Source organism: Drosophila miranda, chromosome XL (assembly GCF_003369915.1).
Source record: "Drosophila miranda strain MSH22 chromosome XL, D.miranda_PacBio2.1, whole genome shotgun sequence".
Lineage (NCBI taxonomy): Eukaryota > Metazoa > Arthropoda > Insecta > Diptera > Drosophilidae > Drosophila > Drosophila miranda.
The window spans coordinates 7,786,748-7,809,296 of NC_046673.1; the positions used below are offsets into that span (position 1 = coordinate 7,786,748).

At 40.9% G+C, this 22,549-nt stretch overlaps 1 protein-coding gene and 1 long non-coding RNA gene across 3 annotated transcripts in view; one reads left to right on the forward strand and one right to left on the reverse strand.

Annotated features, from left to right (window-relative positions):
* LOC108164868 (TWiK family of potassium channels protein 7) overlaps positions 1–22,549 on the reverse strand; it is a 25,996-nt gene continuing 3,447 nt past the window's right edge. The window contains exons 1-8 of one of the 2 annotated variants that reach the window (XM_017300809.2): positions 19,237–20,092; positions 1,713–1,874; positions 1,523–1,646; positions 1,307–1,456; positions 1,039–1,230; positions 865–980; positions 708–800; positions 1–652 (exon numbers count right to left, since the gene is read on the reverse strand). In XM_017300809.2, the coding sequence (XP_017156298.1) occupies positions 497–652; positions 708–800; positions 865–980; positions 1,039–1,230; positions 1,307–1,456; positions 1,523–1,646; positions 1,713–1,874; positions 19,237–19,473 (1,230 nt within the window). In that variant the 5' untranslated portion in view covers positions 19,474–20,092 and the 3' untranslated portion in view covers positions 1–496. Of the gene's footprint in view, positions 653–707; positions 801–864; positions 981–1,038; positions 1,231–1,306; positions 1,457–1,522; positions 1,647–1,712; positions 1,875–19,236; positions 20,093–22,549 lie in introns of those variants that run through there. The other variant, XM_017300811.2, reaches the window with a different exon arrangement.
* The window catches only part of LOC108164871, a 1,352-nt gene continuing 367 nt past the window's right edge, over positions 21,565–22,549 (forward strand). The window contains exon 1 of the long non-coding RNA XR_001775921.2: positions 21,565–22,489. This is a non-coding gene — a long non-coding RNA (uncharacterized LOC108164871). The remainder of the gene's footprint in view (positions 22,490–22,549) is intronic.

A 22,549-nucleotide genomic window follows, 5' to 3' on the forward strand; every position in this document is an offset into this window, starting at 1 on the left:
TTTAGAGATGACATTTATACATCACATGGACAAGAGGTACTAATAATGTTATTGATAACTTAAGCTAATGGTTAACATTAAACAAAAAAATATTTATATCTATATATAGTGTATGCGTATGTATTTATTAATATATATTGAATCACTTGCCCCGCCTTTAAATAAATAATTAATTATAGTATGTAAGTATGTATGCTGTGATCTCAGTACGTATGAGCAATATTATTGCCTAGACATTTGACTATATAATAGCTATATGTACAGACATTAACTTATGGAAGTCTGGCAGTGGTACGCTTTAGCTAGTGCCCACTGTCACCAATGGCAACCCTCAACCTTCAACTCAATTCAAGCCTAACTAATCGTAACTGTGATATTTTCTGATATTTTTGCTGTGGCCCGAAGATTATGCTGTAAATTATTGGTGGAAGCTCTCTCTCCAGCCATCTCTTATTCTGTAAGTCTGTGTCTATATCGGTCGCTGTTTAGTTCCTCCTTAGACAGAGGACTCGTAGATGACGATTTGCAGAACCTTGGGCTTATTATTTTGTGCCTCCTTCACCTCTTTTAGAATGGCATTGGTGATAGCCTCAAGCGCAGCAATATCCGGGCTGTGGTCGTTCTTCTTGCTGTTCCACTTTGGCATGGAAACCTGTAAAATGGGGCAACATTTTATTTTGTGGACTGTTTGGAGGGGAAATACTTACGGTCAAGACTTTTTGGAGCGCTGCATAGTCCAGACCCGTGCCGGCTGTCTCACCCAAGCGACGCAAAGTCTCCGCCATGGGACCGGAAAGCTCCTGCAAAAACGAGTATCAAATGTAACACTCTCGCAATTTTCTCGATTAAGTGCCCCCAGCTCACCTGCAACTTTGCCCAACTGGTGGCATACTGACGCCTCACCAGCTCGATAATCGTCGATGTCAAGGCCAGGCCAATGAGAATGTACAGAGTACAGAGCAGCATATAGTTGGGTTTCTCTGCAAGGCGAACACAGTCAATTTATGCATATACATAGATGCATGTTCTAACACCTACTTGGCACCAGGTCTCCGAACCCAATGGTGGTCATGGTAATGAAGCAAAAGTAGAAGCCATCGAAGAAGGTCCAATCATCTTCCCAGAGCAGGAGCAGACCCGCACCGGCGGCCAGATAGACACCCAAGAAGCCAACAGCCAGAATGGCGTAGAACCAGGTCTTTCCTATGAAATTGGTAAACTTTGGCTTGGCTAAATGGGATGAATGACAGATAAAAGATATGCTGTAAACAGTCCACAGTAATCTGTAGTGCCATCTGTCACTTACTGGGCATATGTTTTCCAAACACTGAGACGGCGGTGGCAAAGAGCCGACCCCAGTCGGCTATCACCGTCAGCGTGAAGGGTATGCCGATGAGGGCAAAGCAAATGCAGAATACCCGTCCGCCGGTAGTCACTGGCACGATGTTGCCATATCCTGAAATTCGATAATTTTGAGTGCTTTTGAATGCCTCTGAAAGGCAGCGGCCTTTCGATGACCTACCTATGGTGGTTAACACAGTCGATGAGAAGAACACAGCCTGCAGTATGCTCCATCGCTCGTAGGGCTCTGGGAAGTCTTTATCGGCGACTATAAGCAGGCCCCCTTCGGCCGCCTTTTGAACAGCCTGCAGGCCCCAAAAAAATATCGAAAATTTAAATAGAACCAATAGGATTGACAAATCGTAGCTAACCGCTTCATATTTGGCCAGCTCAAAGGACAACAGCTCATTGAGATTGTTCACTTCGGTGTTGTTCAATATGGCGCTCATGAAGCGTTCTCTTTGGCTCTTGACCACATCCTTCAAATCGGTAAGACGTTGCACTTCCGCGGGACGCTCTAAGTGGCGAAATATCTGTCAAAGAAACGAATGTCCCAAAAAATAATAAGTAATGGTTAGCTTTAGTTCTTAGTTAAAATCGAGAAGATTCGTTCAATCTTCCGACCTAAATCCAACCTTGTTCCCACTATGGCAAACTCCAATAATTCCTCCTGGAATCCTCTTCCGTTCATTCAGACCTTATTTCGATATTTTCCTTATAATACAATTCCCACAACATCACCTTTTCTCTAGATTCTATTAAAAAACATTCAAATGGGCGAAACTCCAAATTATTTGTTGATTGAAAATGAAATTTGTACTTCAACCTTTGACCTTCAAACCCAAAGGTAACAAATAATAATTTTCAATAAGAAGAACAATCAGTTTTAGTATAAAGAATTGCGAAATGTTGTTCAGTTTTTTGATGTTTCACATCTTAAGTGCGAAAAGAAAACGAATTAAGACAGAAATCGGTTTGGAAGCCAAATCAAATCTTCATTCAATTTCTCGCACATCATCACAATAAATTTGTTTAACTTTAAGAACGGTACGTCCATCCTCTTTGTCTTCAGATTTTGCTGTTTTCATTATAAAAATAGTTTTTACAAATCGGCATCGAGTTTTATTTTTAACAGCAGATCGAAGAAGCAATAGCGTTCGCAAAAACAAAAAAAGAAGAAAAACAAAAAAGTGGATATTCAATTTAAATGTATCAGACAATTTTTCATTCTCACACAGCAGCCAACATGCGATGGAAGATGTATGGGCACCCTTGAGTGCGCTTCTTGACCCTGTCCCACCCCACAAGTATTTCCTTCACTTTTGACATTGATATAGTCGAAGTCCAAGTCAACGCTGGCCTGGAATATTCGTTGATTTAAATTCCTATCTTGGCCCCTTTGATTAATTGCAGCCTCATGCAGCTTTTTCTCTGGGTTTCCCTTTCAAAGTTTGAGATTTGAAGTTGCATTTTCCACTCACGACTTCTGGAGTTGGGCAATATCCTAATTAGTTTTGTTCCCCACCCAATCCCCTCCCGGCCTGTGTCTGACTTCTTCCCAAAAACATTGACGGGGCGGCGACAACTTGTCCAACTCCAATTGGTGCCGTCCTTGGAGACACATACATACGCACAGACCATGATAACTAAAAAGTGAGAGACAGGGCGACAGATCTATAATTTGCAGTGGCAGAAACAGCTCAGTAGACAAGCGTTAAATTAAACGTACACTCCCACTCCCACTCACAGTCACAGTCACAGTTCCCTCCACAGTTCCAGTTTCATGCACGAAACTGTCGTAGTTTCCTTCACAGTTCCTTTCACAATTTTATTTACAGTTGAGGCTTGTGTCTGTGGCTTTATTTTCTGTGCTTGCGCATAAATTATAAATATTATTGGACAGAAAGTGGGGGCATCTTCTCCTTCACTCCGCTCCTTTTGAGTCAGACGTCCAAGCACCACAGGCTGTGGCTTTGGGTGAGAGATCCCCTGAGATGCGCAAGGGATAGCCTGGAGATGGGTTTCGCTCTCTGCTAAATGGGGAGGACATTAAAGGAGTGTTGGCACCAGGCCATCAGTGACTGGCATACCCCAAAAAGCTACCCCAAACAGTGATCGGCTATGAGAGTTCCATTAGAACTGGAACAAACTTTTCATCTGACCTATTACCTAGTACATATAAAAAGTTACACATTTAATTGAAATTTATGATTAACGGCCACTCTCCTGTACAAAATCCCAGCTATAAGTGACTCCCTACCTTATAATTCCATGCAAAACGAGAGCTTAAGGCACTTGTCACTTTGTCGCCCCATTTGGCAGACCATAAATCTTACGCAGCTCTGAGCCCCCAGGGCTGGCCAGCATGTACGGCAATTAACACACGACATATGGAAATAATGGAGTGACCCCCTTGACCCCTTCCTTACTGGCTCCACCTGGCCATCTGGGCTGGCTCAGGGCGATGTGCCCGCCTGTTAAAGAAGGCTTGACGCCTGACCTAAGGAAGATTGACACAGCGCAGATGCAGCGACATGTTCAGTAGGTAATCCCACTGCTGTAGCCGCTCCCGGGTTTTAATAAAACATCCAATGTTCAGGGCAATTTTTCTTCCTTAAAAGAACAACAAAAAACAAATCCCAGCAAAAAAATGCTTTTGCTGCGGCCATAATAATGATGTTCGCGCCCATTTAGCGGGTGATAATTCATTTCCGCTGCGAGCGTCCAAAAGCAGGCTACGGTCAGTAAACAAGCCACAGACAGAGTGGCAGCCAGACCCCAAAGCCGAGGGCAGAGACCAGAGAGCAGAAGGTCACAGATTGATTCTATACCGCACACCAGCACATGCGTAAATATTTTTGTAGGGTGAACAGTAAAAAAGGGAAGCCAACTTTTTCCGAATAATGGTATAGAGGGTCATATTTCAGAGTGGCTCGGACGTGGCGAAGTATATACTCAAAGATCTGGTATGACCGTAAAAGTTATACTCGAAGGTATGTAGAAAGAGCGGAAATAGTGTATGCAATGGCCAAGAATCCTCTTTTTTCATGATCTGCTCAATATAGAAGTTCTGTAGAATACTATATTAAGGGGTACACGCTCCACAAACTTTAACAAATAACAACAAATAATAAATATTACACCAAAATTATATATTTATGAAAATTACTTTGAGGGCAGGCCTTCCTTACTCCATCCATCCATCCATCCATCCATCCATCCATCCTTCCTTACTCCTATATAATAAATATAAATGGATATTATTTATTGAAAATTAGATCCGGGGGCGGCAATGACCGCCATGCCAAGGGACCTTACCCAGGACCAGTTCCGTCCAGAGAGAAGGAGAGAAAAAACTTGCGGAAGTCGGGCAAATGGGAAGCGGCCTGCGAATGTGAAAATGACCAACGACACTGGCGTCTGATGGGCGCCCCACGAACTGATTTCGTTGTAACCTTAAATATTGCTCCCTTGATTATTGCTCACTCCCCTCCCCCATATTGCAGGGGTGCGCGTGTGTCCGGGAGTAGCCGGAATGGGGGAAAACACTTTTTAAGATTTTCCAAATCGGTGCTTTCCTGTCGCGCGCGGTTAAAACCGCGGGTGGGCATCGCCAGCATCTGCGGCATCTCCACGAACTTTGCTTTGTTGATTTTATGAGTTTATGATTTCATAGCAAATTAGACATACATAATTCCCGAAAATTTTTGTTCTTGCTGCCGCTGTATAAATCGCTGTCAGTTCATTAAGTTTTGATTATTTATTGAGTGTGCTTCGCAGGGTAATAAAAACGAATGGTTTGAGGGCTCCACACCCATAGATCTTTGTTAAATATAATGACTAAACAATTGTTAAATGATTTAATGGCAGCGAATCCATATCCAATTGATATGGGCATGAATTTCTCAGGAACTGCGGATCAGAGCAACCCTCTACAACTCTTTGACTATATAGACGAACAAGAATATTTACAGCTTCTATTTTTATCCACCATATGCCAATGCTTTTATTAAGCTTATTTTGATATACTTGGCAGTATGAAAGGTTGCAAAAATTTCAAAATTATCTACGAGCCTCTTCGCCTCCATTACAATCACAGCTTGGTGGGACTGAAACATTTGGATGTCCCGGTTGACGGGTTCCAATCGCACACTTAAAGAACTGTCGACACACAGCGCGGCGCAGCACTGGAAAAAACACCCCAATTATAATCATAAACATAAACGTTTATTCCGTTTTATGGCCACGGCACAGCAGACCCGACGGGGACCGCCTATGGCGCGAGCCACTCCACTCGCACTTTTGGCACTTGACATATTTATGTGTACTTTTGCCAGATTATGGCCAAGGTCGGTTTGTGCCACAATAAAAAGTTGGCCCCAAAGAGATCACACACAATAAAATCAAATTAAAATTCAACCAAAGCATAAGGGAAATGAAAAATGCCTGCAAATAATAGAAAGAGTGGTGTTCGGAGAGCGGCTCGGAGCAGCCCCACCTGCGGCTGGGCTAATTAACCAATTTCGTGGCACAATAGCCAACAAAAGCACCATCCATGTAAGTGCCATTTGCCCGACTGGCGATTCCTGGAGCGCCTTTAGATGTTTGTTTTATGCTAATGCCCAGTGCTTGACCCAAATACGGACCCCAAAAAGAGACAAAGGATCTATATACTCGAGTTTAGTAGGAGTACGGAGATGGTAAAGGACGCGGAATCGTTCGGGACTGGGCACAGACCCAGTTCAGAGATTTCGATGATTATCAGGTCTAGACAATGGACCCCCCCACACACACACTCGGACACACACTTGTGAGGATGATGATTACCAAGATTTTGGTACACGCGAGTACATGTTGATTTCCCCCTGGACTCTGGAAATGAGCAGCTTTATAAGTAGCATGAGGACTGGCACTCTTGAAAATATTCGTGCTCTGCTCCAGTTATCGAAGTACACATTGATAAGGACTGGGAAATCCCAGAAGTACCTATACCGATGTATCCCCTTTCCGATGGTGGGGCAACATGTGCTCTGAGGTTGGCCAGTATTCGCAACTGGATGTTTGTATTCGTTTTCCCATTAAGCACACGTTCTTATCAAAGTATCAAAAGTCCCAAAAACACACCAGTTTCCAGCGCCGTGGCCCACCCTCTTGCGTGACCATCAGGACGTGACAGACATTTGGAGAAACCAAAAAATTATGTTCAAATGGTACGTTTGGCTATGTGGCAGCTAGAGGGCACCCCACTGCCACACGCACGATTTGCATGCCACGACAAAAAATCAGCTGTTAAAGCTAATATACTCGCAGCACACACTTTCACCCAACCCCGTCCGCCACCCCCACCACGACCTGTTCGCGCATATACCATACTCGTGCAATAAAGAGTTTTTCATTTTTGATTTGTGTGCGTTTTTTTTTTTTGGCGCGTTTTCACCCGCTACCCGTGGTGTGTGTAAGGCAAACATGGCAGCCTGACGGCGAAAAGATTATGCCAGGTCAAAGGGGCCTTAGGTTTGACTGAGCGTGGCATGCCACATGGCATGGCATGACCGGGATGATGGGCGACGGATGATTGACCCCACTCCCGATGGAGGAAGCGATAGTTAGCGATAGGTGGTACATATATGGGGTATACTCGTATGTACCTAAAGATGTTATCTTCAATCTGCCCGAGGTGGTAGTTGATGAAGTTCTTCAGTTTGCTAAATGGCAGTTTTCTCATAAAGATTTTTAATGTAATGTTCGACTGGTGAGCCGGTTCCAATATACATATATACCAATTCCGCTGATCACTATGTTTCAGCGTATCAAAAAGTACATAGGATATCACTTTATATAGCCCGTACTCGTGTCAGCTCTTTACTTAAAAAAGGTCACCAATTTTGATTATGATCCATGATAAACTGTTTAAATTTAAATAAAGTATACTCCAAACCATTCAAATACTCGATGATTATCATAGTATAAGAGTGAAGGCACTTCAGTCTATGTGATTCATCGGCGCTTCTCTAACACAACCCCCCGAATTCTCAGGTGTCTTAGAAAGACAAATTAATGAGCCGCAGAAATGTTGAACACACCAACTCATTATTTAAAAATAAAAATACAAATTAAAAGATAAAGAAAAACAATGAAGAACAACAGCGTGGACAGACAGGGCAAATAGTTTTTTAATTTTTTAATTATGTTCTCGCGATTACTTCTGATGTATGGCCCCTTGTGCCCCTATTTTGGCAGCTGTCCAGAGAGCGACGGCTGTGGAGGTGGAGACATTGATTGACACTGTGTTGGGGCCAGCTGCCGGATGGATTGGATGGGTTTCTGTTGGCTAATGAGACTGCTGTTCTTGGCCCGTTCTCTTGTTGTGGCTGATGATGATTTGTGTGTTCGTTTTTCCAATTTACACGCGAAGGCATCATTTTTGGACAGAGCGCGGTCAAACCAGGAAACTGATAGCTTTGCTTGGGGAAAGGGGGTTACAAATGTTCGTGTGAGATTCAAATGATTTTAAATTGGTTTATGAAACTATAAAGACATCTGATTTGTGTGGGATTGGCTAGAACAGATTCAAACAGGATGTCTGGAAAGGCATCTTGAAAGGACCAGCTAAGTGACTTCCCCTAACATTTGTAAACCGATGTAACACGATCTTGGTAGCTACATAAATTTTTCCACAATAGATTTGATTCTTGTGCACACAAAAGGGCACTTTCAACCTTGAACGAATCTCTGACTGTCCCCGAGATGTACCAAATGTGGCAGAAGTCTGAAAGGCGTCTTATGCCTCGAATGCGAGCATTCTTTCACTGATGGCAGGTTGGGATTCAAAGTTCCTTTTGAGTTCCACTTAAAGATTGTTGACCATGCCCATGCGGTTGACCTTTGGGCTAGATGAACGTATTTCTCATGGTTCATGGAGATGTTGTTGATTATTTGAGATTGTTCTGAGAATCTTCCTCATTCAGTTTTACACTCAATTGCAATTTATAAAGGATCTTTCAGTCTTAAATCAGAATTTCCACTTCCAATATTCCATATGTCGTAATGTTGGGTGAATATATTCCCCAACGCCAATCAAGGACCCTTTAGAAACGAACGCTGTATATATCAGATGGATATCATCGCTTACAAACCCCACTCCAGCCCGGCCGGTCTCCAGTACTGTGTTCTGGAATGACTACCTATCCCCCTATCTGCTTTCTTATCCCTGGTCCAGCAAAACAGGGTTTTTCAGAATCGGAAATGGAAAGCCATGGTTCAGAACAGAGCCAGATCCAGAGCGGATGTGCTGGCAAGCAATTGGAAGCTGGCCAAAAACTGCTTCCAGCAGTCGGAAGGAGTTAACTACCTCTAGAATGATGTGGCCCAAAAAGATTAAGGTCAGGCTCGACATATTGTTGTTCCACATGACTGCTTCAGAAAATCGTCGTTATTTTGAAACTTGAAACGATACGTTTTGGAACCCATGCACAAATTCTTGCGGAATTCCTGCGAGAACGAAATGACAGAGATTTGATATGTTCACAACAGTGGCAGTGTCGTAGTAATTTAACCATTTTCTATGACATTTGAGTGCCTATGCCTGACCTGACGCATCGTTTCTTATCAATTTGCCTCATCCGCCATTGCCCCCGTTTCCCGTTCTAACGGTATTAGCTTGTTCTCCCCCATCTATTGAAAATTTATCAAAATTTTGCCATTGCATAAATTTCCATAATCCACTTGAGAAACTTCCACAGGCGCCTCCTTCTCTCACATCTTGCCATGGGACCAGAGTTTAATGCATTTTGCTGCTTGTCAAAGTTCAGAAAAGTTTGACATCAGTCTATTTACATATGTGTGAGAGCACCCACACACATTTCCATTATTGAAAGAGTGTAAGTGTTTTTATTGTTTACCGCTTGTGGTATTGGTTAAAAGAGCGGCGTCATGCATCCGTTCCTTGCCTTTTTCTTGTCAAACGTTGCGTATGCGCATTATGTGCATTTAACGCACACACATACGAGCACACACGTCGACATGGCAATCATTAATCAACGCCATTTTGACATGCAAAAATGTTGCACGCAACTTTTGCGATGGCACAGTTGTCTGTCGACTCTATGGACTATGGGACACCCTGTGAAATTTTGCAATCGTTTAACCAAACATATTCTCTAAAGGGCTTAAGTAGCGGTCTTAATTTATATTATAACAATAATAATCTCGAAAATTAACAGCACTACCAATAAATCCAAACATAAACGAGGGGGAACGTTGTGAGTTGCTGCTGCGACCGCAACTCTACATTTATACCGGACACTTAGTCGGCCTCCAGCAGACGGCTTTGAACGACAAAGAGGCGAATTTTTGAAATACACTTGTAACAGTGACATATCACAGATGTCTGGATAAAAAATGTCGTTGCTCTAGTTCTTATAGTCTCTAAGCACTAGGCGGACAGACAGACATGGCTCAATCGACTCGGCTACTGATGCTGATCAGGAATATGTATATATATAGTACCTTATGGGGTCGGAAACGCTTCCTTCTGGGCGAGACACACATCCATTTTCACCAGAAATATAATATACCCCTTTAATCATTTTGAGTATCGGCTATAAAAAAATCAAACTAATGCAATTCTTGATAAGTTTAAGCACCCAAATAAATTCAGTAGAACCAAAACAATTCATATCAAAACTTAAAAGACCGTTAAAGACCACAAAATATCATTCATTACCAAAGTCACTTATAGCTTATAGGAATTGTATTTCTACAAGGGAAATATCTCAACAAATAGCTAATAGTCTGAAAAGCTACAAAAGAGTCTTAGAGAAGTTAAATCAGGAGCTAATCTGAATTTTCTGAATTCATTTTTGATAGGGAAGAACAAATGAATACCAATCAATATTCAGAGTCTCTCTAAAAAATTCTTAAAGGAACATCAATGCAATCTCGCTTTGGGCATACCCAAGAGAACATTAATGTGTACACCTGTACATACTCGTATGAGTGTTTGACTTGTAATACTCCTAAAAATTGGCCAAAAAAAGTGGTGAAACCAAGGAAAAATCTTCAATCAGTTTGCCCCATAGTCTATCTGCTACCCTGGGATATCCTTTGAAGAATCTATTGCTGAGCTCCCTTAAAAATTGAGTTGCTTCAGCATTTGATTTGCGTGTCGAGTTTTCTTAAAGATTGTGTCGACTGCTACTACCTGCGAAAAAACAATCAAAGCTTCGTCAATCTGAGGAGTTGTGCGAGGATGTGCTCTGGTCGGGTGGTGTGCGGACTACTGCGGGTACTGTCGATAAGGAGGAGGAGGAGCTAATGGGTCCGTGTTCGGATCAGGGCCTGGCTTAGTGCACGTGCTGCACGCAAGGCGCCAGACTGTCCACGAGGCCGAGTTCTAGTTAGCTTTTTTGGCCTTTCTCTGTTTTGAATCCTGGTCGCTTATCGTTTTTTCTTTTTCGTCTGGTACTACCGTGATTTGGCTTTCTGGTAATTGCTGCGGTGGATTTTAGTGAAAGTGTTTTCCCAAAGGCAGTGGAAAGTGTATAATCGGGTAAGGTTTTTTTAATGGAAATTGTTCGCAAACATTTTTTGGTCATATCGTTTCATTTATAGCACCTTCTTATGAAAGGGATTTTAGTCAAATAAATTTATGTGTAGAGCATATATAAAATCAAATCATATTCATAATAACAAGGGGATTAGTAGGTAGAGATCATATCAAAGACTATTCAAAGGACTATTCAGAATTAAGGGTTCTGAAAAAGGAGATCATAGTGAAGTAAACATTTGAATTGAATCGTAATCGTGATCGTATGCAGTTTATAAAAGTATTTAAAAGATCATAAGATAAGAGGATTGAAAGACGATCCCTTAGATGTTATACATCAGATGTTGAAATCAGTAAGCCGTTTTTTTGTTCTTGTTCTGAAAGGGCATAATCTAATCAGAAGATTATATCAGTACCTTCCAATCGGATTACCAGACATGCCAAACCCCCTTTGCATAGGGCATTCCCCTTGTCACGAACAAAGTACGTCCGGTTTCGATTTCTTCTTGGCTTTTTCTTTGGCCAAATTTCGAAGCGCTTCCCATGCTCCGTTTCAATTATGCTAATACGGCGTCGAACGCTTTTTTATGAGCCACTTCCTTCTGTAAATTGCTAACACAACAAAAAGTACTGCATTTAACAACCTTAGCAAACAAACAAAAAAAAAAAAAAACAGTCAGAAGAAGAGCAAAAATATTTTGAGAACAACCTTGACACGCCAGGTCCACATAAATTTGGTAATTTTCTTCTTGTTTTTCGGTTTACGCGTGTTTGATTGTTTGTTTGGCTGCCAAATTAAAATTTTACAGTGCAGCAGTTCCATGCCACGCCTCCCTTGAAACCCAAACAACAATCAAAAGAACAAAAATAATTCCGTAATTTTTAAGCTAACAAAATAAATAAATCAAAAGCAACAACGAGAGCAACGAAAGCTAAAATAACAGAACGTGAAATTTTTAATTTTTGTGTGGAGGGACCTGTGTCTCTATAGTTTATTATTTTAAGTTGATAATAAATTGTATAAATTATTAAATCCAGCCAATTTTTATGGATAGTTTGTTTTGGCAGCCAGATCGGCAGATAATTTATTTCCCTGGTTTCTTGCGAAAATCGGAATCAAACAAAAAAGAATGGAATGCGTCAAGGGGTCGAGGCTTCTGATACTCTTGTAGTACAAGGTCGATCGTTTTGATATGACATGGATATAGCTCTTCTTACAAAGTAATCAAACTTAAACATCGCAATTTCCTTCTCTGCGTTGAATATAATTATTTACATATCTGGCGAGAATCGGAAAGGTAGACAGAGTCCCTCAATGCCAACAAGGAATTCTTCAAAATAATTGCTTCACGGTTAAAGATAGAACTGAAAGGCAGCTAAACGGGGAATATGTTGAATAAATATATACCTATAATCTTTTTTTGGCCAGCCAGAGCATAAAAAAGCATCAATGCGAATATTACTCATACGCCGCCGGGGCCAGACCCAAGAAAAACTCCAAAGGAAAGAAGGAAATGAAATGAAAATTAACACTGAACGATGTGAGAAGGCAAACAATGAAAGAAAAGTTATTAAGAAAAATGTGATTTCTTTTCTTTTTGGCAGACGAAAAGAAAATTCCCTGTTGCTGTTGTTGTCAACGAGTGTGTGTCTGAATATGGAAGGCCAATAAACAATGACGTCCCCATAAACCGCGAAAAGCGTGGGAGATGCCGCCAGCCAAAACAAAGAACAAACAACTATACAAGATACACGAAACAAAGGCTTGCTTTCGCGCCAAATCTTCAAATACCCTTCCCGATCGTTTACCCAAAGTTACAGCCGAAAGCGAAGAAGTACACTTCGATCTGAATTTGATCTATGGAGTCGGACATTCCATACATCCCCAAATAAGTAATGGAACTTAGAATGTCAAAAGTCAAAGTAAACGCAAATACATGCAGTTTCCAATATAGGAAGGGGCAGAAAATGGCATGAAAACGTTGGGTTCGTCGAATGAAAAACCACAAATGGTTATTTTTATGGCAAACAAAAAAATCTGACTTTGACTGGGAACTATTTTGACTATTTTTATAACATTTTCACGTCTGTATGTGTATGCGGCTTCGTTTACAAATGAGATGGACATCTTTGGTTGCTGGAAGCATTCAAAATCGTATCCATGCAAATTTAAGAAAAACTCGAACTTTCGAGGTAAATATAATAGTTTTTGCTTTTCCAATGAAGACTGTTTTACGAAGAACACAACAAATTTGACCTTTTCGTGTGGACGCCAATATTGAGGGAAACTGTGGGTAATTTTATTTACCAAAGATATTTTTATAGAATTTTTAGCTTTAGCAAGAAATAAGAGTTGTTAAGCTGTGATTTTTCTTTTGATTTAAGAAAGTTCAAAATTGTTTATTAAATAAGCCAAAAGGGTGATACATTATATTTGTTTAATACAGTTCGTTAAAAACTATTTTTTTTATTTTAAAAATGTTTTTTCTGATGATATCAGCAGCAGGCGATTAATATGAAAGCAGATAAATACGGTTACGGTTGCTTGATTGATTGAGGCTTGATGTGTAATTGGTCTGCATTTGGGTTAACAGCCCAATGCACTTTGTGGCATCAATCAGAGAAAATACATGTATTTACTGTATTGTACCATAATGCATACACTGTTGAACAAAATATAGGGCTTTCAGTCTTTTCGGATTTCTTGTACCTTCCAAATTGTGGATGCCACTTGATGCACAGGTTGGTATGCTCCTTGATGCAGTGGGATGTCACAGGAGACTATTGATTTACAGATACACATGGACATATGTACATGGTATACCCCTGTAGTCTTTGATCACCGGGTATAAAAAGACAAGCGGCAATAAAGTTTCCAAAGGCGGCCCCAAGGTGTATTTTGCGTTGAACTCGATTTTGTTCTAGAGTGTTCTGTATATAGAAAAGTATATTTGGTTCAGATATACGTATGCAAAATGCGAACTTAATTGGACTCGTAAAAAACCAGAGAGGTTCCCGAATTAAGTTAATTTCTTCTTTATTTTTAGCTGGAGACACGCGACCCAAGAATTTCGTTGTGGGAAGGAACTCGCATACTCGTAGTTTTATAAATTTATTTCACACTCGGCGACTTTCCGCATAAATCTGTCAGATCTTGTCACCTGCCCGTCGTCGCATAATTTGTTAATAATTTGATGGCACTTCCACCCGCACAGCCACCACCCACTTGTGGCGATGCCTACCACTCGTACGTTGTATTTTGTTGGCCCATTGCCAGACGAATGGATGGCCCGAAAGTTTGTGTCTTGTATCTTGAGGTTTGACACATGTAAGACAAAAAGAGGCCGCCGCAATAATGAAGATATTTTTTTGGAGCGTGCTAAATTGTTGAAAGCAATCCTCTCTCTTTGTATTCTGATACTGTGGTATCTCTTAGTCGTGGTCAAGTGACTTTATGACCTACTATCTATTGGATCTCTGTCCTTTTCGTTGGGGGCTTATAAATTGAAATGTTGTTGGATGTGTGTCGCTGGCGAGTGGAAAGTCATCCATTTGTATGCCTCATGCGTGCCCCAATTGATGACCCACACAAACTTATCTTTTGGTCATGTCATCACCCTCCGCCAATCGCTGCCATCGCTCCTTGGTACCCCTCTCTTCTACCACACCTCACTAATACACTTAAACACTTTGGTAAAAGTTTCGTTTATGGCATGGATCTTTGTCTTGACCTGAATCGTACCGAAACGAATCGCTTGGCCTGTCATTGTTGAGCAATTTGCACGCATTTTTTCGGTTGGACAGGGGTCCATGGGTCGCAGGGTACATGATTGGAATATGCAAACAAAAAACAACAAAATTATGTGGAAGCCGTAACCGAAACAGAGTGTTGCATGGCTTAAGGCGTCGGGGCGGAATGATTTCATTAGGAAACAAAAATTGAACTGAATTCCTTGACTTTGCTTATTGACTGGCGGTTTTGAGGTTTTTATTTGATTAATAAGGGATGAGAATCTGTGGTACATGGCTGTCATCTCTTGATCGAATTTAAATTATATACACATTCTGTACATATCTAGTTCTAATTAAATGCAATCTGTATATTTATCTATTTAAATGTAGATATTATGGAAAATAAATATTATGAACGATTCCATGTCAAGCCAAAAGCATGGAAAACCGGTCTTATTTTCACTTATTTCCTATTCTGTTTAATAAATTTTTGTTGATGCATATCACAGCCAGAAAGAAGCGATTCCGACTCCATAAAGTCTGTTTATCTGTCTGGATTATATGGATATACATATGTCAGAAGCTATCCACAGATCCAGAGAAACGGAACTTTTTATCCCAAATGGTTGAAACACTTTGCGATCGGATCACTGTTATGGCAAGAATGAATCCAATATGGCGTCACCTGCCAAAGGTGGAAAGAGATTGAAAAAATAGTTCTAATATTGGCAGGAAGAGATTTTATACAAGCTGAATTCCGGATAATAACTCTTGTTAATGCTTTACTTGAGTTGGGCCATTCACAAGCATGTTTAGCATAGACAGGGCGAATCCATCTGGAGATGCCTGTATGTCGTTTTCTTGGCAAACTATTAGTCTCTTCATTTTCAACAAAATTGTATACATACACGTAACTTCTCTCCTGAATGCATAGATCATTCGTGGAAATAAGTCGAAACGGATTTCATCCTCATACAGCTGCCATAGAAACCGAACGGTAAAACAAAATCGGTTCAAGTACATTATCATATAAAAACGATATGATAGAGAAATATATTCGAGATGGTTGAGTGTGTTTTTACGATATAGACCTATTGGTCGTCTTCACTAACTCCGCTAAAATTTCCATTAAACAGAGGCAACATAATCGTTTTAAATATTTTTCTAATGCGAGCGTGACGTGATTTTCGAACGTTTCCTTAGGACACATGTGTCTGTGTCGAATTGGTTCGTCTTATCCTACTACTAGGGTTCCCACTAGGCCTTCTATCACTACTGTTTCTTCTTCTGCTTCAGCTTCTCCTACCACCAATGTCCATTATTCTTTTTATATGTGCTATTTAAAGGCAAACATCCGTGCGGCAAAAAAGCGTACAATATTGTCGAGGCCGTGCCTAGTTCCTGGTCTCCGATTCCTTTCAGAGACAAGCGGCAAATTGGGCCCAATATGAAAAATCATGTCTGGGCAGGCTTGGATGGGTCAGTTAATCAGATAACACCAACAAACACACACATATGACTATATTTTGTATATAAGGAAAGAAATAGAGAGTGAAAGTTGGGTTGGTTGTCTAATAGCTTTTGTTGTTGTGTGGCTTTTGGCCAAGAACTTAATTCGTTCGGCCTTCAACTTAGTTTGGCTTAAGCTCTCCATTTTCCATTGGACGGACACCTCTTTTGACAAGCCGACATTTTTTACATGCACACACACACACACACACCCAGGACAAAAAGGAGAGGCGAATGTGAATCGATGGGGACTTCAAGTTATCTACAAACTGCTAATTAAAATGATTTATAGCCACTCACTTAGGACGCATCCTCTGGACGCATCTACTCCTCTGGTTTTTGACCATATGTGGAGGAGGCTGTTTGCCTGTAATTTGAGTCACTCTAGTGTCGTTCACATGGGAAAGCCCGGTCCTAATTACAAAACAAACTTGACTGGGTAGAAGAGAAAAAAAGAGAAAAACTCATAAATATTAAATAAATGTCAATTGTTTTCCAGCAGGCTTATCTACCAAAGCTATACAAAGCTTTGACATAATTCGGCCAATCTCCGTAGGAGGATTGATTTTGATATCTTTGATATTTTTGTTGCAGTTTTTCAAGATTTAAGAAAGGATAATCTACAATATAATAATTTAAATTAATCTACAATTTCCATCTGCGAACTGCCAAACAAATTTAATATACAACATAAATTAATCAAGGATCAAAAACAAATTAATGGAATTCGAGAATTCCACATTTCCGACAACACAAAAGTCTAAAAATATTCAAGTGGCTCTGTTGTGAGAAATCTAAGAATAAAGTTTAAGTTAATGAGCAATTTTTGAGTGGGTTCATTAAACTTAAACTGATTAGAAAAATGCTTTATTGTACCGGATTACAGAAACACTTTTGTTGATATCCACTCTTTACCCGATTACCCGTCTGGGCCATTCATTAAAATATAATTATTTGTATTATTTTGGGCCATAGAACGCCGAAAGTAAGGTCAAAAGCATGCAAACCCAATGCACGACATATCTTTAGAAAATATATATACTAAGAAATCAATTTTATACTTAATTTGTAACCGTTTGAAAGACAATCAGAGTTCGCAAGAGCAAACAAAATTCCCAGAAATACCTCCAACTCGAGCTATGATCATAGAAGAAAACTTTTCTGCGCCATTTGATTGTGTGGAAGGGTCAAAACACTTGACAAAAGTTTTTTGTTGCTTCAAAGATGAGATGATTTCCGCACCAAAACGTACTAGAGAGGGAGAGAAAAATAAAAACCTGGAAAAAACTGGTAAGTTATCTGATATGCTGATGTGAGACTGGTCCGGTGGATTCATTTCCGTTTCATTTGGCAGCCGGCATTTTTTGTAGATATATGTAGGTAGGTAGAAGGGTCTGGTGGCGAAGTGGAAAGTGGGAAATGAATCCCAAATAAATTGCATTAAGAAAATCAGAATTCCAATTGAAGCAAAATGTTTGTGGCACTTTTCAAGAACATTTTCTCCGCCAACCCAACCCGTCAAACAGTTTATTTTCTATCAGCGCAGGAATCGGGGGACCAGGGGGCAACGGGATCAAGTGAACATCGACGATGGAGGCCCCAAGAATCGAAGGCCCCCGCAGAATATAAAACAAATTTTTTTTTTGTTCTTGTTCAATCGTTTTCTCTCTTGAAAAATTGTGAATTTGAAACAAATTTGATGAGCAATTTGGCCGAGAAGTGTGCATAATTGGCCAACATGTGGTGTATGTGTGTTCAGTGGATGGACTGGACTGGAAAGCTGGGATGGGGCCAATGAGGCACTTATGTCGAAGAGTCCGGTCTTGGGAGGAGGGGTCTCTGATAATTCGTATGAATACGAATGTGTTGCTTGATTAATGCATGGCTTTTGTTGCCCGAAATCCGCGCAAATTGCCAAATATAAAGGGGAGGTGTTGACGGGGTCGATGGTTGCTTGAGTGTAGGGTGAGGGACGTGGTCCAGTTAAGAACAAATTTGATATTGCCCAGAAGTACATATCAAAGAATTTGGAGGCATCATGAATCAACCATTTAGCCAAGTGGTAGCTCTAATATGTAGCTAAAAATAAATAAAAATTAATATGTGTAAAATATTTAATTATGCAATAGTTCAATAGTTTTATTTATTCAAATAAATATATAAATATATATGGACATACATATGTACATATTTATACCGGTTAACCCACATTCGAAACTCAAATCAATCGTGAAACCCGGCTTCTTTGTTCAGTCAACTCAATCATTGGGCAGCCACTGCCCTACTCACTGAAAATGCTAATGCTTAAGGAAATTGAGAGGCAATACGAGTATAACAAATACCTTCCCGTCACGACACTCGGCCATATGTCAAGTCGTGGGCAGCAACGATTAAAGCTCCATCGCCCCCCCCAGGGCCCGTATTCGCTGCCTCAGCTGCATCCATGGACTACTGACGGCATTACAGATTCGGATTCGACGACGTCATTGGCGAAAATGTAAATGTTTAGACAAGAGCCAACAGCATTCGACCATTTCATGGGACAGACGGGCAACGGACAGACCCACAGACGGATAGGCAGACCGATGGACCGATGGTCCGATGGTCCCTCCATATTTCGGCGGTCACACATGGACTGCCTCCGGGTCTCGAGGCAGAGACCTCAATGATGCAGTTGCCTCTCCTCCAGCAGCTCCCTCATCGTCTGCTCTAGACCCGTCTGTTCCGTTCTGTTCTGTTCTTTTCTGTTCTGTGATGTATGTGCAATGGCAAGGCAATTAGCAGTTTGAGGTGAGCGAGAGGGTGTTCGTCTGGTACTTAAATGTACAAAATAGTTTTTATGTCTTCATTTTTGAACTAATTTTTAGTATTTTCACTGCAATAAATATTTTGGGTGTTCCCACATTTGTGTTTCGTTTTGACCCCCAAAAACAAACACAACGCTATTTTAACGTTGGAAAATTTTCAGTTTTTGCCATTGCGCTATTGTTTGATGTTGTTTCATATTCTCTAACAAGAAGCAGGTCGTCTCGAGAATCAAGATGGATAACCGCCGAAATCGAGTTAAATATTTAAACAGATTTTATGGGAGAGAAACACGTCTTTACCAAACCACCCACGCCACAGTAGATGGACAGGGAGACCAGCAATCCGATATGATTGAGAGCCGATTTCCATTTCACCGACTGCCAGCAGGACGACCTCCGGCCGCATAGGCCGCCAGAGCCTCCACCCTCGACGGCGTCCACACGGCGATCCAGATGCTTGAGCTTTTCGAGCAGCTCAGTGCTGGCCTCGTCCTGGGAGTCGTAGTCGCCGCCATTGGCACTTGTCTTCACGGGCATGATTTGAAAGCCTTTAGCACTGACTAACAAACTTTACAATTTATATATACATATATATATATGTATGTATATTCTTTTTTATTTAATTTATTTCTATAATTTTAGGATTTTCTCTTAGGGACTAGGCCCTTTGGGTCCTGAACGACACACATTGTCGCTCAACAGAAGAAATCAGAAAGACGTGGAAAATTTTGTTTGCAATTTTCGAACAATATTCAAAGCGCGCCAAACGCCAAAGACTTGATTGTGAGGAAAAGGACGCCGATCCGAATCGAAACCGAGTAACCGCAGCAAAGCACCGATATCGAATAAAGATATACAAATTTTGGTTGATAATATAATTGCAGGTGATATTTTTTGTTTGTTTTTTTTTTCGATATTTTTGTTGGAACTACTTTCCCGATTTTGGCAAAAAATTCGACATTTCTTATGCGTTCCCTTGTCCGCGGACGATTTTTATTTATTTTTTTTTACCGGTTTTTCGGGGCGGCAAGGTCGCTGCTTAAAAATCGCCCGCAATGTTGCTGGTCGAAAAGACACATGTTGCTACAATATATGTTGCCGGCAAGGTAAAACAGGGTATGGACAGGCATGCACAACGATGATGATACAAGGTGGCCCGCAAACACTCTTTTTGGGTCTTATTATACGCTCAACAAAACTAAGAGTGCTTTGACGCCATGTTTGATGTGAGAGGGGAGACAGAGATAGATAAATGGAAGATGTTTTGTTTTTGTATATTCTTCGTCGCTTTGAGCTCTCCTTTGAGGACCATCCGTTTGTCATTCGAAAGAGGTTGTTCATCATTGATTACGAATAGAGTCGTAAGCAGAAAGTAATAAAATAATTTGCTTTGCTATACCAAGCTATTACATATAATATCCTCTGAACTATTAAGTTTTTTTTATATGCGAAAATATTTTCTCTTCTGTCAGCAGAAACAATAACACGCGAAAAGTGAAGAATATAAAACGTTTCCTATCTCTTTCGAGCCGAGAGAGCGAGTTGAAAAAATGGATGGACCCTCACCACATCGGACGACGTCACCTTATTACTAAATTCATCTTGGGTCCGCCCATGTGGGTCCTTGAAATGTTGCTGGGCCATTTGTGCCTGTGGTCCATACCTTTCCGTAGCATGGCGCAGTTCGAGTCCGAAAGAGAATTTGCGCTCTCACGATTCATTTTGGCGCAGTTTTCCTGAGAACTTGAGTCGAAAAGAGATGATGTTCTTAAGGAAACTAAAACATATTGCTGGAAAATCTGGACTCATGTTCGTAAGGCACCTAAAATTTTGTTGGAAAGAGACAATTTTGTTAGGTCCAACGACGTTTTTAAATTTTCTGCAAATCTCGTAAATACAAATCGGTCTTAAACTTCTTGATGGCGAAATAGGCCAAATAGTTTGAATTAAGGACCGTTAATAATTATTAACCTAGAAAAACATGGACCTAGGGAAACATGAACATGAAAAAAACGGTCGTTTCGAGTAACGGAATTTAACGGCAAAATTAGGCATTGGAAGGTTGGGATAAACAGCTAAACCTTTACCGTTTTTCAATAGATTTTTACAAACGATACTTTAATATACATACTTGTTCGGAGCAGAACCCAGCCGATTAGCTGCTTGCCAAATAGCACCTAATTCTTGGCCCTCAGCCGCTTATTTTGTTTGTTACTTATGTCTATGTCACTCATTTGTTTGTTAAAGCTTTGCGCTTGCTTGCCCTGCTAAACGCTCTCTGCCAGCTCGCTCTTCGCTATCTCCGCTTTGCGTCTGCCTACCGACGTCGGCCGAGCGAAGCTGCGCTTAGCGATCGGAGCGGCAATGTAAAGGACAGGCAAGCCACACTTGCAATTTGGATGTCACGCATTAAAGAACATATCGTAATTTTATTTCTATCGAGTTATTATATCGAGTTTTATTTAATTCGAAATAATTAATCGGCCGATTGGGGATAAAAAACATTATCTCCACAATACTTATACCAGAAAAATACAAAACCCCAAGGAATAAATTTATTTCGAGTTTACCGAGTTTTCAAAGTCAAAATTACAACAAGGAAAACTAGTCCATAAAAAAAAATATTATGAAACATTTTTAAAGACCCAAATCTATAAAAAATCGTTTTGGCTCACAGCGGAAAAATATCGTTTATCGTTTATACTTTTTTCTTTTATAGCTTTTTCTGGTTTATTTTTATCTTTGGAAAGGAGTACCACACGAAAAAAAATTAGTGTGAAAAAAGTCCTCCAACACGAAAGTTCTATTGAGCAGTGCCTTATAAATGTCCCACATCACGAAGGTTTCAGTGAGCAGCGTCTTGAAAATAGCCCGAATCCCAGAGATTCCAGTGGGCAATCTCTTTCAAAACTCCCTCAGGATGGAAGTGGTAAAAGGAAGTGTGCTAGTTGAGGTCTCATTCGTGAAGCTTCCTTCCCAATCCACTGAGACGCTGCTACGTGACCTCCATATGAATCAGAGTACCAGCGATGGATCGATGGTCAAGAAATGGTATAGAAGCTATACCACCTGATCCTAGTCCCAGACCGGTCTGCTTCGTGACAACCATTGTAAGAGGCTTGTAGCTGAGCTAAGGGCGAAAACTAAATTGACCGCCAACGGCGTTGTATGGGCAGCCATAGTCTCGCTGCTACAGGGGGTTTTGGAGTCAGGGGCTCTAAAACGGTGCTCTGAAAGGTTGGCTCCCTCTGGGGGTGAGTTAGCGCCGATGGCAGTTGAAGAGAAAGAGGAGAAAGCGATGACATTCGAACGTCATCCAGCGGATCCGACCGGTCTCATAGTGGATGGGAGCGTGTCCATCTTCCTTTTGGAATTTGGATGTCGAGCGACCAACATCGCCCCGAACAGGCTCAGCAAAAATCATTAAGGGAAAAGTTCCAAAGTCAAAAAAAGAATATTGTCAAAGCGCGAGTGGTATCCAGCAGCAGCAAAGCAAAAGTCGCGGGACTACGAAAACTGAAGCTAGGTCGGCCACTGGGGCCAAGATTGACGGGTAAGAGGAACAAAAAGTGGGATACCACAGATCTTTCGGGGCCGAATACGATAGACGGTT